Here is a 19,395-nt window from a genome sequence, read left to right as displayed (position 1 = left end):
AGGGGGCTTCCCCCACAAGTCACCTCGGTTCGGAAGTGGTGGTGGAAGGGGCACCCTCTGCGCATGCGCCCGGCTGTGCTGCCCCGCGTTAGTTTGCTACGCAGCGGTGTGGAGAGTGAGCCGCAGGCCTGGACCTCAGGGAACCGAGCCCACGCAGGTTTTCGCTTAGCTTCTGAAATCTGTTTAAAGCGGTGATTCATTCATGCTCAAGTAGAGTACCTAAAGTCTGGCGGGTAGGGGTGCTCAGTAGTCTCAAACATTTCAGAGCTGGGGGGAGGAGCGGTGAGAAATACTTTCTGTAGATTCCCACCCCCCCTCGCCCCACCCCTCCGCGTGCAGCTTTGGACCGCTTTATACATTCGCAGAATACCCAGCAGTAATACCTTACTTGCCGACAGCGCACAGGACCCTTTTAATAGTATTTCTCAAGTATTTGTTTACAGGGGAAGAAGCGAGGAAAAACTGAAGCGGTCCAAGCCGTGCTGCTGTATCAGTGTATATTGTAGTTTAAAAACGATCCAGAAATTGTCACTAAAAGACCGTTTTTTAGTTTGTTGATTTTTTTTTTTTTTGAGTCCGATGTTTTTTATCTTCATTTTACTGGACAGAAGGGCCAAAATACTGGCTGCCTGGTTCAGGACCGGACATCTAGCCAGCCTACAGACTTGGAGCTTCAGAGTCATGACTACAAAGGAGTCAGGAGGTGCCAAAGCAGAGTCGGCTCTCTCTTCATCAGCCAATCCGAGCAAGCGAGTGTCTGAAAAACCAAACTATGCTCTGAAATTTACTCTGGTGGGACATACGGAAGCAGTATCATCAGTTAAGTTTAGTCCTAATGGAGAATGGCTGGCAAGTTCTTCTGCTGATAAAGTAATTATAATTTGGGGCGCCTATGATGGAAAACATGAGAAAACACTTAAAGGACACAATCTGGAAATATCAGATGTTGCCTGGTCATCAGATTCTGGTCGTCTTGTTTCTGCCTCAGATGATAAAACTCTAAAGATTTGGGATGTGAGATCTGGAAAATGTTTGAAAACGCTTACAGGGCACAGTGATTATGTTTTTTGCTGTAATTTCAATCCACCATCTAACCTCATCATTTCAGGATCTTTTGATGAGAGCATGAAAATATGGGAGGTGAAAACAGGAAAGTGCCTTAAGACTTTGTCTGCTCATTCTGACCCAGTTTCTGCTGTTCACTTTAATTGTAGCGGGTCCTTGATAGTGTCAGGTAGCTATGATGGTGTCTGTCGAATCTGGGATGCTGCGTCAGGTCAGTGTTTAAAAACACTTGTTGATGATGATAACCCTCCTGTCTCTTTTGTAAAATTTTCTCCAAATGGTAAATATATTCTCATTGCAACTTTGGACAGTACTCTTAAACTATGGGATTATAGCAGAGGCAGATGCCTGAAGACATATACTGGTCACAAGAACGAGAAATACTGCATATTTGCCAGTTTTTCAGTTACTGGTGGAAAGTGGATTGTGTCTGGTTCAGAGGATAACCTGGTTTACATTTGGAACCTTCAGACTAAAGAGATTGTACAGAAATTACAAGGCCATACAGATGTCGTAATCTCAGCAGCTTGTCATCCTACAGAAAACATCATTGCATCAGCAGCATTAGGAAATGACAAAACAGTTAAATTGTGGATGAGTAATTACTAAACCCTTTAGAAATCAAGTAGTAGGGTCAAATTGGCCAAAAAAAAAAAAAAAAGGTTAGGTATTTAAAAAGATGGTTTCCTCTCAATTTTGGAATGGTTTTGTATTTTTTTAAAAACATTGCCTTGAATTACAAGATTTTAAGACCTCAATTTGCAAAGCAACACAGTTGGAAAAGCAAGTCTAGATCCCAGGGCTTCTGACTTTAATCTTGAGGTCTGTTATTAATCTCTTGTGTCTGTCCTTGAGCAGATTCTCATTCTGTTCCTCTCAGTGACTATTCTAGAGGATCACTGTATTTGACAAAAATTTAGAAGTAAGGCTCACAAGACAGGATGACTGATTAAATGAGGGTAGCAAGGGAGTCTGGAATAACTCCAGGGTATTTGGTTTGGGCGATCAGATGAATTAAGAGAATAAGCCTAGGATGGTGGTGGACTGGAGATTTATGTCAGATGCCACTCACACACTTTAAGTGATAGCCTACACGATGGGACGTGAAATGGTCCATGGAATCAAGTTTGTAAATTGGGAAAAATAAGCAATGGTTGTGTTTGTTCTGAGAGTCTAAAAGTTTTAAGTTTTTATCAAAATAAAAAGTAAAAATAAACCAGAACAAAATTATAAAGGCATTTTACTGAAGGACCTCTCACTACCTCATCAGACTGCCCTCTCCTGATTCTCAGGGCAAGCTCAATGTCTGAATGAGGCTGCTCTCTTTCATTAGGTCTGACCTAACCCTACCCATGCTACAGACTCAGTTCAGAAAATCACCACTTTGTGTAACCATCACTGGCTGCCTGCCTCCAGCCACAGCTGACAGCTAAATTCGGTTTTCTTGCTTCTTGCTATAGCTTCTGTTATAAAATTCAAAATATATCATTTACCAATTTGTGTTGTAATGGTTTCATGGGCCATGTGTCTGGTAAACTGTGAGCTCTGCGGAGTCAAGTATGTTTGATTTATCTTTGTATTCTCACTTTTTGTATATAGGAGGGACTCAAGTAATGTTTGATGAATGACAATGAATTATACCACCATCACAACTTCATTCCTTGCCTGCTTTCAATAAGTTTTTGGAGTCAATTCCCTATACTATTACTTTTGTTGATTAAAAGTATCTAACCATAGCCTCACATGTTAACTTTATTCAAACAGGGCTTACAGGAAATATAAAGTGGAAAATGTTTTCTGCCCATTTTACCTATAGAGACATGATAAACATGAAAAAATAATCTAGGAATTAAGCAAAACAGTACAATGATCACTTAATTGAAAGTAGGTATTATATAGAATACAAAAGAAGACGGTTTTGTCCTTGTTGCTTTTAATAGTGCTCATGAAATATTTGCTTGACAAGTTGTAAGCAATATAAGATAGTAGAGTTACTAGTAGGTGAGTGACTGCTAAGAAGTTAATAAGTGAGGGTACTGGGAGAAGTGGGATAAGATAGGGGCAGGTCCTAAATACTGGTCATGAAATTTATATTTAACCCAAAAAGAGGTAGTCACTATAAGTTATTGAATAGGAGAGTTGATACAAAATGAGAAATGATTATATAAATTCTTGCTGCATGGTAGCATTTTTGAGCTTTGACTTAATCATACATTTTATTACAATATATCTCCAAGATACAACACTTTAAAATGCTTCTTTAGACGTTAAAAATGGTATTGTTCTATGAAGAAAGATGATACACTTTTAAAAAGAAGTACATTAGATTTTACCCATATTTAAAACCCATATTTAGATAAGACGTAACATAAGTGTTCCAAAATAATCAAGAAAAACTAATCTGCTAAAATGTATACAAAGCAATGCTTTTTGATGATAAATTTGCAAGTGATAAAAATCAAAGAGCTTGATATCTAAAATGAAGCTAAGGTCAAAGTACTGTAAAGTATATAGACAGACACAATTAACATCATTAGATAGATTATGAAGCTGTAGGTAGAGTGGTGCATTACATTTTACTGAGTATTTTAGTAAACCAAATTCCCAAACAGCTGCATATATTACTTTTTAATCTGCTATAACCCTCTGAAGAGAACCAGCAGGTTGGGATGTTTATGTGGACCTGCCATCCGTTAATACTATTGAAGCACATGAGAATAAATGAAATACTTAAATAGAAACCAGCATCCATACCTAAGTGTGAGACAACCTGGCACCCTCGTCGAACTGTAAATAAGATACATACCAGATGCAAATGCTTATTTTTCAACACTAATTTAATAAGAAAATGCACTTGATAGATTTTCATAACTGAGAAATTTAGTGTAAAGGCAGAAGGAAAAGGACCAGTTGGGAATTGTAAGCCATGGAGCAGAAGAGGTGACTGTGCTGGCCCCAAGCAACTCCATGGCGCTGGGATTTCAAAATCCTCAGAAACTTGTGGCCAGACCTCCATCATCACCTTGCCGGGACTTTTTCAAAGACTGTTCTCCTAAAATCCTCTGTCTACCAGCACGCCTGACAAAGGCATAGTGTGGTCTCGCTGCTTCCCAGGGCTCTTGAGAAACACCAGGGCATTTGGGAAGGTTAGCGCTCCAATGTGCACCTGGGCAGTGTACTCAGCTGGCCCTCCTTATCTCTTCAGAAATGAGGACACAGAAGAGAGAGAAATGCAGAACTAGAAACCATTTGGCTTCTGGGGAGATGTCACTTTGGTAATGGGAATTAAAGTAAGATACGGGACCTGACTCTATAAAGAAGAGTTCATATTAAAGTTCAAGTAAGTTGTCTCACTTTTCATTCTTTCATTTTCTCAAAAAAAGCTGAGGCTGCATTTAACCTGGATCAAAGCCGTAAAATATAGACAAAGTCATTTAAGAAAATTTATTTGTAGCTCTAGAGCAGAATTAGGGAACTCATACCACATTCATTTTAATAAGGCCTGTTACTGCAACATTGTTTCTAGATTTTCAAAATCCAGCCAACATGGATATCTCTGCTACTCCGTTTTGGCCTTCACAGCAGCTTCTTCTCTCAGACGAGCTTTCTTTTCTAGGTTCAGGCTTGTTAAAGACTCATGTCTTTTGGCAGCCTAAAGTGAAACCAATTTGAACAAGTGATTATTTGTGCTGGTTTGGGGAGGATGTCACTGCACTGACGCCAGCAGGCTGACGCGGGAAGTACAGGCATGGAAGGGTTGGCTGCCGGGCTCCGGGCACAGCAGCCCCTCCATGCGCCTTCTGCCTCCTCCGATCCTTCCTAGGACAGCAGCTCACCCACTCAAGCACAAGAGAAATGCCACACCTCTACCTTCTCTTGCTTTCTGGCCTCCTTTCTTTAAATCTTCAGCCTCTCTTCTCCCTTTATAATATATTCCCTTGTCTTTCTCTTTTCCTCTCTTTAGTATTAAATACCTTCTTGTGTCCATTTCTATCCCTTTTTTCCCTCCTCTCACTTTTCTTTGTTGCTACCATTTCTCCTTCCCCAACTCATTTGTATATTTTCACACCTTTCTAGTTCCTTACTCCTCTTGTCTCAAAAACATTCAGCTTTGGGAATCCCAGACTTCACCAAATACTACCACTGATGACTCCCAGCAGTGTCTACCCTGCTTTTCCATCCTTTGAGAGCAAACAGGAGTGGAGGAGAGACAACCATCCTCTTCCCCTATTTCCCTCCCTGTGACTTGTTACACCTCTTTGAAGCTTACATAAACAGACCAGTCTCAAATTTTTTATACCAAATGAGTGAAGACAGCACCCTATAAGGTGGTATTTTCTTCTATCTGTGTGATTTCACATGTAAAGAATTAAGTATGGGGAGGGGAGGAGAATCGGACTGGTAAGTTGATGGAGAGGACAAAACACAATGGCTAATTTCTGTCTTCTAAATCACATTAAGTTCAAAAGTTCTTCATTCCAGTAGCATTTACCAACTTTTTAGAAACAGATAGTTCCCTAAAAGAGAAATAATAAAATTTTATGGTATAGAACAGGAGAGGAACTCTTTAAAGTATACAGTGTATACCCTTGGATGAGGCTAGGGAAGACCTCAGGAGTGATTTGTTTCTGGAGTATTTAAACTCAGCTAGTAGGACTTCCCTGGTGGCACAGTGGTTAAGAATCCGCCTGCCAATGCAGGGGACATGGGTTCGAGCCCTTGTCTGGGAAGATCTCACATGCCACGGAGCAACTAAGCCCATGTGCCACAACTACTGAGTCTGCGCTCTAGAGCCCACGAGCCACAACTACTGAAGCCCGTACGCCTAGAGCCCGTGCTCTGCAACAAGAGAAGCCACCGCAATGAGAAGCCCACGTACCACACGAAGAGTAGCCCCCGCTCTCCACAACTAGAGAAAGCCCGTGCACAGCAACGAAGACCCAATGCAGCCGAAAATAAATAAACAAATTTATTAATAAATAAATAAATAAACTCAGCTAGTATAATCAAGTAGACAAAAGCAATGCAGATTTCTCAGAATTGTAGAAAGCCCTATGTCCCATCTACATGCTTCTGCAGGTTCAGTCTGAGAGCTAAGCATGAAAAGTCAAAGAGGGAGACAGAAAAAATACTGAAGTGGGGCAGGAACAGAGTTGTCAAGAGAACTTCACTCAGGCCTCCACACTTGCCCTTCATGCTCCCATAACATCAGCCTAAATGGTCAGTATCTTCTATTCCAAGACTCTAAAGAGAGCCACAAGTTCATTTCTTTTACTCTGGACTCACTGGGGATAAGGAAGTCAGTTACCACTGGGTTTGCAGAAGAACCCTTTAAATATCTGACAATAGATACGAGACATCTCTTTCCACATGGAAGCTGTGATATATAGAATTAGACATGGTGTTAAAATAACGCCTTGGCCAGTACTGCTGCATATAAAAATAACTATTTTAATCACAAGATAGTATAGTATGCAGTTTGGTAACTGGCAAACTTGGCTCCACATTTTTGTCTTGCCACTTATTAGCTATGTGACATTGGGAAAATTATTTAACATCTTTAAGCTTCAGGTTCCTCTTTTACAAAATATGGATAATAAGAGAACCTGCCTCTTAGGGTCTTAGAATTATTGTGGTCATTAAATAAGTTTAACAATACCTGTTACATAATGAGCAATCAATAAGTGGGAGCACTTTCACCATCACCTCCATTAGACAGGTCTAGGTTCAAACTGTGCCTCTGCCATTAGGGAGATGTGTGTGAACTTGGGTAAGTTACTAAAGCTTTCTAAGCTATGTTTCCTCATCTATAAATGAGGTCCTAATAATATTATCTATCTTGCAGTGTTGTTGTGAGGTTTAAATAAGATAACAGCAAGGTACTTGGAAGACAGTAACATAGCTGTTAATAATGACTGGATTTCTGGACCTGAATTCCTAGGTACCACTTAGCAGCTTAGATATATGGCCCCGTTTGAACATCAAGTAAAGAACAGTGATAAGAACACTCACCAAGAACAGAGTGAGGATCAGTAAAAAATGAGAGTGCTTTACAGACATGCAAGGAGTTATCAGCAAGTATGCCAGTGTCATACTTCTTGTTTTACATTACTTACGACATCTGTGATAACTCAACACTTTTTTTACTTAACCAAAACTAATTTAGTCCTTCACCTTGCCAAAGTTAGGATTTGCTATTTCTCTCCAGGCATCATATCTCAGGTTTGTTCCTACTATGTTTTATTTTGTTTCTTATCATTTCTCATGTAGGAAGTAGCCTCCTCATCACAGAGAATAAATACAAGGGTCAACCCCTGACTTCCTCTAGGTTTTTTTGTGGAAAATACACAAAGATAGACGGGAAGTCCACTCTCACCTTCTTGCCCTCAATAACCATCAAGATGCATCCTGCCACTGTCAAGGCAATCATTACATAGCTGATCTTCACCCGGACCTTGTTCTTTGCAGCATCGAGCAACTCAAACCTAGTAATACAATGGGATCATGAGAGAAAGTTAAAATTTCCCTTCCTGAAGTTGTCAGAAGGATATAAATCTCTGTGTCTCACAAATCAGGAGTAGAGTAGTGCCTATACATATAAAAAAGGAGATGGGGCCTAGAGATCATATAGGACTTTGGGGAGGATGGAGCATTTTCACAATTCACTTTGTATATGAAACACAATAAGGGGGTGTAGATGAAGATAGAAGGATGTATTACAGAACTCACCTCCCATAAAGACATCAAAAATACATCTACATTTGGAACAATTCTCACAGAATACCCACCGAACACTGGCAGAAGACCTCATACAACTAAAGCTGCAAGAAAGATCACCAAATAACTGGGTAGGACAAAAGAAAGAAAAAAAAAAAGGAATTGGGACAGGACCTGCACCCTTGGGAGGGAGCTGTGAAAGGGGAAAAGGTCCCTCACACCGGGAGGCCCCTTAGCTGACTGGTAGGTCCACTGGGACAGACAGTAAGCCTCAGAGGCTCAGAGGAGAGTGAAGCAGCTGGCTTACAGTAGGCAGGACAGAGAGAGACCAGCACAGGTGGCCCTGGCCACCTTGCTGCACTTCCCAGCCCAAGACGCGCACCTCCTGGTGTGTGTGCAGCAGCTCAGGGCTGAAACTTGGGCTTCAGCAGACAAACCCGGGGAGAAGACTCAGTTTGGCTATATGGAGGCAGCCCGAAGGGCCTCAAGTGTAGTCCAGGCTGCAACTGGAAGTGTGTGGAGGACAGAGCCCATGCCCGTCACCGGAGCCCCACTGTCAGCACGCTAAGGTAGAGGCAGGGAGTTGCCACAGCAGCCTCACTCTTGGTGAGCTCACAGTGGGTGTGGCTCAGCCGCTATGAGTTCTGGGAGTGTGCAAGTGCTGGGTGGTTGCCCGCATACAGAGGCAGGGCTGAAATCTGAGGCGATTCCCTGCGGGTGTGCAACTTCAGCGAATTTATGCCTGTGGCAGTGCCTGGGGATAATCCGAGCTGATTACTGGCTCTCCTGTAGCTGAGACGGGTCTTGTGCCAGCAGCAACAGGCTTTGTGGGTGCACACACACAGAAGTGGGGCTGAAATCAGAGCTGATACCGGCGTCTCCACAGCAGAGGCGGGGCTGAGGGCCACGCCAACAACAGTGTACATTGTGAGCCTGCACAGTGGGTGGCAGGCGACGTCACAGAGCACATGTCTGGGTAGTCAGCTCCTGGGGGGGAATACATAGCAGCTCCTTTCCCAGCCGGAGCACTCCACTCCTGCCTACCTCACATCACAGCTTCGAACCGGATCTGGGGGCTTCTCTTCCAACAACTGGGGAGTAGACCCTGCCCATGACAGGGCTGTGACAACCACAGAGCAAAGAGAAGGCCCCACTCAACACAAGATCCAGTGCAGGCTCTGCTTACCACAACACAAATCACACCACTATGAAGGAGATAACAGCCAACACACATTGAGGAAAGATGTGGCAGACATCCATACCAAAAACAGCCCTCACACCAAAAATATTGGACTCACACAGGCTACACAGGGTCATTCCCACATAAAAATAGCCCTTCAAGACCACAGTAGATAACTGTTTCCCTTAAATTCATAGAGTCAGAGAAATATAAGTAAAATGAAAAAACATAGGAACCACTCCCAATTAAAAGATCAAGAGAAATCTCCTGAAAGAACAAACAAGTTGGTTTGTGTCTCTAGACTGAAGAAACAGACCTCTCCAGTCTAACAACCCGAGTTCAAAAGTGAGGTAATAAAAATGCTGGAGGAATTAAGAAAGGCAATCACTAGAAATGCAGATCACTGTAACAAGGACCTAGAAAGTATAAAGAGGAGCCAATCAAAATAAGACAACTCAATTGCCGAGGTGAAACCAGGCTAAAGTCAATAAAGAGCAAACCTTACAGGTTTCTGGTACCTGACTGTACTGCTGAACTGAATGAATAAGCATTTTCAGAACTCTAATGAAAAACTGATGAGCTCATAAAAGTGCTAACAAAAGATCAAGATGAAAAAAAAAAATTAATTACATGGGACTGAGTGAACTGATGAGGATGAGTATAATTTTTGTGACTTTCTGTTTGAATTTAAAAAAAGAAAAAATCCCACAAGGACTCAGAGGCAAAGAATATACAAATCAATTTTCACTGCAAAGTAAAGGAGCTGTTACAGTGGAGGATTACTGGACTGAATGTCAATATTATGACATAGTATGAGTGTGTTTCATGTTTGGTAATTGCAATCATTGTTGCTTTTGTTGTGGTCATCCATGTACAATGCTTGGTGTCAGTCTATCTCTTGTAAAAATAAAATACAGTGTGTGTGTGTGTGTGGGGGGAAAAAAAAAAAAAAATAAAGAGCAAACTAAATAATGCAGAAGAACGAATAAGTGATCTGGAAGATAGAATAATGGAGATCACCCAAACAGAACAGCAGACAGAAAGACAAATGAAAGTAGTGGGACTTCCCTGGTGGCACAGTGGTTAAGAATCCGCCTGCCAATGCAGGGGACATGGGTTCGAGCCCTGGTCCGGGAAGATCCCACATGCCACGGAGCAACTAAGCCTATGTGCCACAACTACTGAGCCTGCGCTCTAGAGCCCGCGAGCCACAATTACTGAGCCCACATACCACAACTACTGAAGCCCACGTGCCTAGAGCCTGTGCTCCACAACAAGAGAAGCCACTGCAATGAGAAGCCCGTGCACCGCAATGAAGAGTAGCCCCTGCTCGCCGCAGCTAGAGAAAGCCCGCGCACAGCAACGAAGACCCAACGCAGCCAAAAATAAATAAATTAATTAATTAAAATATTTAATATCAGTTTATGATAAAAACTCTCCAGAAACTGGGCATAAAGGGAACATACCTCAAAATAATAAAGGCAATATATGAAAAACCCACAGCTAACATCATACTCAACAGTGAAAAGCTGAAAGCATTCCCTCTAAGATCAGGAACAAGATAAGAATGCCTACTCTTGCCACTTTTATTCAACATAGTTTTAGAAGTCCTAGCCAAAGCAATGAGAGAAGAAAAAGAAATAAAAGGAATCCAAATTGTAAAGGAAGAAGTAAAACTGTCACTGTTTGCAGATGACATGATAACTATACACAGAAAATCCTAAAGATGCCACCAGAAAACTACTAGAGCTCATCAGTGAACTCAGTAAAGTTGCAGGATACAAAATTAATATGCAGAAATCTGTTGCATTTCTATACCCTAACAATGAAATGTAAGAAAGAAAAACTAATTTAGTCACTTTCTGTAGCTAGGAGAGGAAATCAAGTCAGCTGACTTCAGAGTATCTAACAGCTCTTCACTAGACACTACATAAGGTATCAATGATAACACACAGATTTTCCAGCACTGTTATTATTCCAGGTACTTGCCAAAGAGGAAACATTTAGAGAAGTGGAAACTGTTTTAAAATTTGGTTGAAAGGTTTTAAGTAGTCAGACTCAGAAAAACTGCTTTTCCTTTAAAATAGACTACTGAAAAATAAAAGCTGCTTACAACCCTAAATTCAGCACTCACGAGACAGTCTCTGGGATTTCATCTTCCTTTTTGAAGCGACCTGACCATATTAGGATCTTCTTCTCCCAATCCGTAGGCTTATGCAATGGCACTCTGTGGCCATAAGTGTCTATGAGAAAAACAAGAGAAGATATCTTACTTATATGAGACTGACTCTCAAATTTAGCAACAGAAAAATGCCATTTGTGCTTTTTAGCTATTCGCTAAACAGAATCATTGAGAAATCTCAAGCTAATTAGAGCTTTGTTTGGATGGAATTTCTTAGGTTGCTCATTTCTTAAATGAGATTCAAAAATTCTGTGAGGACTGAAGTAAAATAAAAGCATTATTTCCCAATATAAACCATAGCCATTGAAAGCTGAAAGAACACCATGAACAAAGTTATAAAGTTGAGAAGGATGAACTAAAAAGAGAACAGTGAGGAGCCTGTTTGACTTCAGTAGAATTTAAAAAAAGTCTGTAAGGTAAAATCAGATTATAAAAGAACCTGAATGGCAGGCTAAGCTTTTTAGACCTGATTCAAGAACTACTGTACACTTTGAAGCAAGGAAGAAGTTAACATTTTAGAAAATTTAATCTGCACAGTGGATGGAAAGCAAAAGGATAGGACAGAGTGGGTAACAAGTCCAAACAGAAGATTATAATACAAGGTATTACAATACAAGGGTGAGGTGATATAGTCTGAACTAGAGTTATAACAGCAGGAAGAGAGACAATAAAGTCAATCTGATGATGACTGAAAGAATTTGGAGATGAAGACAAAGAAGGATTCATGAAGAATCTCAAACTTGGATGAGTAAGACAATAACAGTATTGTTAACCAAAATAAGGAGATTGTGAAAAGAACCAGTCAGGAGAGGAAAAAGCATGAATGCCATTTTAGATCTACTGACTCTAAATTCATGCCATCTGAGTAGGTTTCATTAATAAGTTGGGAGTGGAGATAACCACTGGTGCAAAGGGAGAGCCAGTGAGGATGACAGAGAAACACAGAAGACCAGGGGCTGAGCCTTGGGGCATGACCCAGAAAGGAGACAGGGGAAAGAGGCAGCAGAGGAAAACGGAGCAGCCAAGATGAAAATGAACAAGAAAGGTAGAACCATAGACTATAAGAGAGCCTTTCAAAGGAAGGGGAAGTCACTGAAGACAAGGAGCAGAAAAAGCTAGGGAATCACAGAATGTCAGGGTTGGAAAGGACCTTGGAGATAATCTCATCCAACTTCCGTATAATGCCTACATCTCTCTTGCAGACAGACCATCTCCTTGACTACATACACATCACCTTTGCTTAAGCTGCACCTTTCACTTAACCAGAAGGCAACAGCAAAAGGAACAGGAAGGTCACTTGGAAAAAAATCCATAAAGAACCAAAGTCAAGAAAAGAGGTTTAGAAGTACAGAAATAGAACTGCTGTGATTTTATCTTTTAACCATTCCTGCGCTTGGCACAACTTTCTCTAGAGTTTTGTTTTGTTTTTTTTTCCATTTTATGTACTATATACTCATTAAAGACAATTCAGAAAGTATAGATGTGAAAAAAGAAAAATATAAAAACCACCCCTAATTCTCCTGTCATAGCATGATCACTATATTTTTATTTTGGTGTGTTTCCTAAGTCTTATCCCCATACATATGTACCTATATGTAATTTCTATATGTACCATGCTTGTGCTTATGCACAATATAAAATTTTGTATCCTGCTTTGTTCATTAACATGATGACAAACACTTTCCATGCCAGTATGCGGTATTTATAAGCCCCATTTCCAACAGCTGCACAACCTCATCAAGTAGATCTAACATATATAATTAATCATTCCCAGATTACTTAACATTTAGACTAATTTCTCATTTTCCATATATATATATATATATATATATATATATAAATATAAATGGGAACATCTTTACATTCAAAGCTTTTTCCGCATATAGGGATTAATCCTTAGGATAGATTCCCAGAAGTGAAATACCAGGTCAAAGGGTATAAACATTCTGAAGCTCCTGATAAATATTCTTTGAGAATAATTCTTTTCCACTCACCAATACCTGCCTGGCCCTAGTGCACTGCCATGAAGAAGCAACAAGCAAATAGTTCCTGGGACCCTACAGTTTATATATTATGCTCCTTCTTCCACAGTGGTGACAATGACAGGGTTTGGAGTTAGGGATCGGACTAAACATGTCTGAAGTCAATGTACAAGCCAGTGCATAGTCCTAATTATATTTTACCCAAAACATCATTTTTTGATTTGGTTCATCTTTGAGGTTCCTTAAAAGATGATTTCTAGACCACTATTTACTTTGGTGCATCTATCGTCCTATAAAAAGCTCCAGTCAAATCCCTGAGGCAAGAGATGAAAATGACAAACGAGAAAAATGAAGAAATCACTGCCACACGTAAGCACAGCTAATATAAGCACAATTTGGGAGGCCTGAACTACATGATAGGGTATGATACAGGGACCCCTGTGACCACCTCTCTTTTAGGTTCTTTTGATTCCAAGTTATTCTAGTCTTTGGGAGCTGCCTAGTCCATAACTGGAAAGACTAATAAAAACTTACGGGTTGGAGGCTTTGGACTTTCCTGGGGTTTGTTGCAAAATCCATTTATTCTCTTCAAATCAGAGTTTCTGGTAAGCCTTAAAGATGAGAAAGCATCTCTTTCATAGAACCTAAAATAACTTCCTAGAAAAGAGAGAAAAATGTTTCAGAGAAAGGAAATCTGATGTCTCAAAATAAGAAATACCTTCAAGATACAATTTCATTTATAAAGATTAACTCACTTAAAAATGAATATCCTACTCTATATGTAAGATACATGTACTATATTTAAGGTGCTATGCTTAGTGCTATCTTAAAATATGCATGTTTTGCTGACTAGGAAATTACGAATTTACAACATAAACATTTTATCAGCTGTAAGTTTTATAAAAGCAGTTCTCACATGTGTCTTATCATAACAATAATGATTCTGGTAGGAATATTATGGATTATGACCCTTGGCCATTGAGGTAAAGATCAGCAACCTCCCAGAAGTGCTAAAACAAGATGCCAAGTTGCCAATACTGTTCTGATAAACTCTGGGTAGAGGGCTGCAATGGCCAGCAAGGGGCTCTTTAGAAAGCCTTGTTTTTTCCAAGACATAATTCTCCAATTAGAAATCAACTTTAGATACAGTCACAATTTATGTATAATTTTAAAACTATATATATATTTATATACATACAAATGTATAAAACTATGTTATCATATACAGTATATGTATGCAGTTAATTTTTAAAGTCTAAATTCTAAGCACCTATAGAGAATAGTATTACAAATCACTATGTATTCACCACCCAGTTTCAGCAGTTATCAATACATGGCCAATATTGTGTCATCTGAATCCCACCCACTCCCTCCCACCAACCGGATTATTTTAAAGCAAATCCCCAACAACCTATTAGTTCATCGATAAACACTTCAGTATTTATCTCAAAACAATAATAACTTTTCAAAATCATATCCAGAATACCATTAACATAACTAAAAAATATTCCTTTGATATCAGCACATTATGATCAAATGACATTATGATTCAGTTTCTCCAATGGACTTACAATTTTTTTTACAGTGGATTTATTCTAAATAGGTGCACACACTGAATACAGCTGATGCATGCTGTATAGGTCTCTCTGTCCTTTTTTTCTTGTCATTTATTTGTTGAAGAAACTAGATCATTAGTTCGAATTTCCCTTGCTTTAGGTTTTGCTGATTGCCTCCCCATGGTGTTATTTAACATATTCTTCTAATTCCCCTATTTCTTGTAAACAGATTTTTGAGGTTTCATCAGACTCAGGTTAGAATTTTTAGCAAGAAAATGTCATAGGTGGTACTGTGTACACCCTACCGTATGACATCCTAAGGTATACATCGATTTTGTCTTTTTGTGATATTAAGATTGAGCAGTAGATACTATCAGTGTGACTCATCCTTATAAAGTTCTCCATCAACCTTTCATCTAATGTTTTAAACAGACATTGGTGACTGTTTCATTAGGGGTTGCAAGATGGTAGTATTTTTTTCTACTTTACCTATTTGGTTATCCTGAGGTAAAAGTCATATAAGAAATGTAGAATAAATGCTTGATTCTTTCCCTTTATTTGCCAGTTTTCAAATTAATGAATTGGTTTCCTTGCAACCTCCACAGGTAACCTTTTGTTTAAAAGTAACATAAGGAACTCTTGCATTTAACACATGTGATGTGCTCCAGTCCATTCCAGTTATTTTTCTTTTTAATGCCCAGATGTTCCTATCTTTAGTCACTGGGGACCTTTCTAATTGGCTCCTGGGTCCTTTCAACATGCGCCCAGTAATCATTTATAGCTGCCTTACTTTCTAACATGTTCTGTACTCATTTTAAATGCTTCCTGCCCCAGATTTGGAATCAGACATTCCTCCAAAGTGCTCTGGTTCCTTTAAGTAGAAAATGTTCTTAGAGATGCCTGAGGGAGGTTCATTGTTACTGAGTTTGTCACTGTTTCCAGACCTTTTCAGTGAACAAACCTAAGAAACACATTCCTTCTCAAAACGAATGCCTGCTTAAGAACTTAGAAATTTTCACCTTCAGCGTTAGCATGAACATTTTTAATCAGTCAATAATTAATCAGAATTCAAAGCAGAGACAGCCATAAACAGTTCTGATGAGGGTAAAACAGGATAATTCTGAGTATGGGGGTGTCATGGTATAAGAGAGAGCAGGGCTGGTATAGGATTCAGTCAGAAGATCACAAAAGAGCCCTAGGGTCCTAGGACATGGAAGAAAGGGAGCACTGCAGTAGAATGAAACAGAACAGAAAGCTGGAAAGGCACCAATGATAAATCTGACCAGGGTCCTGGCCCTCCATGATGCTCTGGGTGACAAAGAAAAACATGCCCAAGACTTGCCTTTAATGCGACAAGAGTGTGCCCTCACAGCTTTGTGCTTAAAACATCACAGGAGAATTCAAGCAGTTTTAAAAATCTATTTGTTAGTGGACAAACAGTGTGTACCTTTGAAATTCCAAACTCCTAATTGAGTGTCGTTGTAGCTTCAGAGTTTGAAGCAATAAGGAGAGGCAAGAGAGGGACGAGGAGTAAAATGTGATTATAGCACTGGATCTCCCATAGTTGGTGAGAAACATAATTTCCTTGCTTTTTTTTTCTCTTGCTGTTAAGAAAACTTTTAAACATAGCAATCTAAAAGATATCACTGTGGACTTCTCATAGGCATATGTTTGTATATGTCTAAAGATGTTTAAAACAACACTTATTGATACATAATTCCACATCAAAAATTCATCCTTTTAAAGTGTAAAATTCAGAATCACCTCCTGCTTCAATCTGCTGCTGGACAGGAACCAATCAGAGAGAAAGAGGTGAAAGATGGACAAGGGAGTCCAGGGCTTTCTCGATCACAAATCTCACCTCCACTCCAACTCTCTTTATACTTTTCTTGCAAAAATAATAATAGAAATAAGGAGGTGGTAGGGTTTCCAAAAACAAAAATTGTAAGCTTCAACCATCTGCGGAAGGCAAAAAGCTCATCCACCACAACTCTCAGTTTGAAAGTAAAGGAGGATTGGAGACATGGCGGCAGAGTAGAAGGAGTTGAGCTTACCTCCTCTCACGAAAACACTAAAATCACAAATAACTGCTGAACAACCCTTGACAAAAAAGACTGGAAACTACCAAAAAAGATATTCTACATCCAAAGACAAAGAAGAAGCTCCACAAGATGGTAGGAGGAATGCATTTGCGATACAATCATATCCCATACCCACCAGGTGGGTTACCCACAAACTGGAAAATAATTATAACGCAGAGGTTCTCCCACAGGAGTGAGAGTTCTGAGCCCCAGGCCAGGCTCCCCAGCCTGGGGGTCTGGCATCGGGAGGAGGAGCCCCTAGAGCATTTGGCTTTGAAGGCCAACAGGGCTTGATCGCAGGAACTCCACAGGACTGGGGGAAACAGAAATGTCACTCTTAGAGGATGCACACAGGTCTCGTGCACACCAGGACCCAGGAAAAGGCAGTAACTTCATAGGACCCTGGTCCAGACCTACCTGCTGGTCTTGGAGGGTCTCCTGTGGAGGTGGGGGGCAGCTGTGGCTTACTGTGGGGATAAGGACACTGGTGGCAGAGATACCAGGGAGTACTGATTGGTGTGAGCTCTCCTGGAGGCCACCATTTAGACAACAAGACCTGGCCCAACCCAACAGTCTGTAGGTGCAAGTGCTGGGATGCCTTGGGCCAAACAACTAACAGGGTGGGAACACAGCCCCACCCATTGGTAGAGAGGCTGCCTAAAATCTTCCTGAGCCCATGGCCACCTCTAAACACACCTCTTGACACAGGCCTGCCCAACAAGGGACAAGACTCAGCTCCACCCACCAGTAGGCAGGCATCAGTCCCTCCCACCAGGAAGCCTGCACAAGCCTCTTAGACCAGCCTCACCCACCAGGGGCAGACACCAGAAGCAAGAGGAAGTACAACCCTGCAGCCTGTGGAACGGAAACCGCAATCACAGAAAGTTAGACAAAATGAGACAATAGAGGAATATATTCCAGATGAAGGAACAAGATAAAACCCCAGAAAAACAACGAAATGAAGTGGAGATAGGCAACCTTCCAGAAAAAGAATTCAGAGTAATGATATCAAAGATGATCCAAGATCTCAGAAAAAGAATGGAGGCACAGACTGAGAAGATACAAGAGATGTTTAACAAAGGGCTAGAAGATACAAAGAACAAACAGAGATGAACAATACAATAACTGAAATGAAAAATACACTAAAAGAAATCAATAGCAGAATAAATGAGGCAGAAGAACGGATAAGTGAGCTGGAAGACTGAAAGGTGGAAATCACTGCTGCCGAACAGAATAAAGAAAAAAACAATGAAAAGAAATGAGGACAGTTTAAGAGACCTCTGGGACAACATTTAACGCACCAACATTTGCATTATAGGAGTCCAAGAAAAAGAGAGACAGAAAGGGCCTGAGAAAATATTTGAAGAGATAATAGCTGAAAAATTCCCTAACATGGGAAAGGAAACAGTCATCGAAGTCCAGTAAGTGCAGAGAATCCCATACAGGATTAAACCCAAGGAGGAACATGCTGAGAAACATAGTAAGCAAACTGACAAAAATTAAAGACAAAGAGAAAATATTAAAAGCAACAAGGGAAAGGCAACAAATAATATATAAGGGAACTCCTGTAAGGTTATCAACTGATTTTTCAGCAGAAACTCTGCAGGCCAGAAGGGAGTGATGATATATTTAAAGTGATGAAAGGGGAAAAACCTACAACCAAGAATACTCTACCTATCAAGGCTCTCATTCAGATTTGATAGAGAAATCAAAAGCTTTACAGACAAGCAAAATCTAAGAGAATTCAGCACCACCAGACCAGCTTTATGACAAATGCTAAAGGAACTTCTCAGCAGAAAAGCTCACATCTAGAAGCAAGAAAATTACCAATGGGAAAGCTCACCAGTAGAGGTAAACATACAGTAAAGGTAGGAAATCATCCACACACAAATATGATATCAAAACCAGCAATCTATAGAAGAGGAGAGTATAAAAAATGCAGGGTATTGGAAATGCATTTGAAATTCAGAGACCAGCAACTTAAAACAATCATATATATATATATATGGGTGTGTGTGTGTATATATATATATTATATATATATCTGTATATATATATAGAGAGAGATAGAGAGATAGAGGGGGGCAGAGAGGGAGAGAGGGAGAGAGAGAGAGACTGCTACATCAAAACCTCATGGTAACTGCAAACTGAAAATCTACAATAGATACACACACAAAAAAGAAAAGGAATCCAAACACAACACTAACGTTAGTCATCAAATCACTAGAGAACAGAACAAAAGAAAAAGGGAAGAGAAAACACCTATAAAAACAAACCCAAAACAATTAACAAAATGGCAATAAGAACATATATGTTGACAATTATCTTAAATGTAAACAAATTAAATGATCCAAACAAAAGACATAGACTGGCTGAATGGATACAAAAACAAGATCTGTATATATGCTGTCTACAAGAGACCCACTTCAGATCTAGGGACACATACAGACTGAAAGTGAGGGGATGGAAAAAGGTACTCCATGCAAATGGAAATCAAAAGAAAGCTGGAGTAGCAATATTCATATCAGACAAAATAGACTTTAAAATAAAGACTGTTACAAGAGACAAAGAAGGACACTATATAATAATCAAGGGATCAATCCAAGAAGAAGATATAACAATTGTAAATATA

The 19,395-nt window shown here is 40.0% G+C and overlaps 2 protein-coding genes across 2 annotated transcripts in view; one reads left to right on the top strand and one right to left on the bottom strand.

The window, feature by feature from the left end:
• The first annotated feature begins 91 nt into the window (after positions 1–91).
• Positions 92–1,737, top strand: WDR5B (WD repeat domain 5B). The gene is made up of 2 exons (XM_061193162.1): positions 92–157; positions 609–1,737. Exon 2 carries the CDS (start codon positions 682–684, stop codon positions 1,672–1,674), a length of 993 nt encoding a protein of 330 aa, XP_061049145.1. The 5' UTR covers positions 92–157; positions 609–681; the 3' UTR covers positions 1,675–1,737.
• A 1,736-nt stretch (positions 1,738–3,473) lies between these two features.
• FAM162A (family with sequence similarity 162 member A) overlaps positions 3,474–19,395 on the bottom strand; it is a 38,056-nt gene continuing 22,134 nt past the window's right edge. Inside the window, exons 2-5 of the mRNA XM_061193161.1 lie at positions 13,661–13,783; positions 11,097–11,205; positions 7,442–7,550; positions 3,474–4,717 (exon numbers count right to left, since the gene is read on the bottom strand). Of these exons, the coding sequence (XP_061049144.1) occupies positions 4,625–4,717; positions 7,442–7,550; positions 11,097–11,205; positions 13,661–13,783 (434 nt within the window). The 3' untranslated portion in view covers positions 3,474–4,624. The remainder of the gene's footprint in view (positions 4,718–7,441; positions 7,551–11,096; positions 11,206–13,660; positions 13,784–19,395) is intronic.

The sequence above is a fragment of the Eubalaena glacialis genome, chromosome 6 (genome assembly GCF_028564815.1).
Source record: "Eubalaena glacialis isolate mEubGla1 chromosome 6, mEubGla1.1.hap2.+ XY, whole genome shotgun sequence".
Taxonomy (NCBI): Eukaryota; Metazoa; Chordata; class Mammalia; order Artiodactyla; family Balaenidae; genus Eubalaena; species Eubalaena glacialis.
Note: the sequence above shows the minus strand (reverse complement) of the source record. Positions and strands in the feature narration are given on the sequence as shown.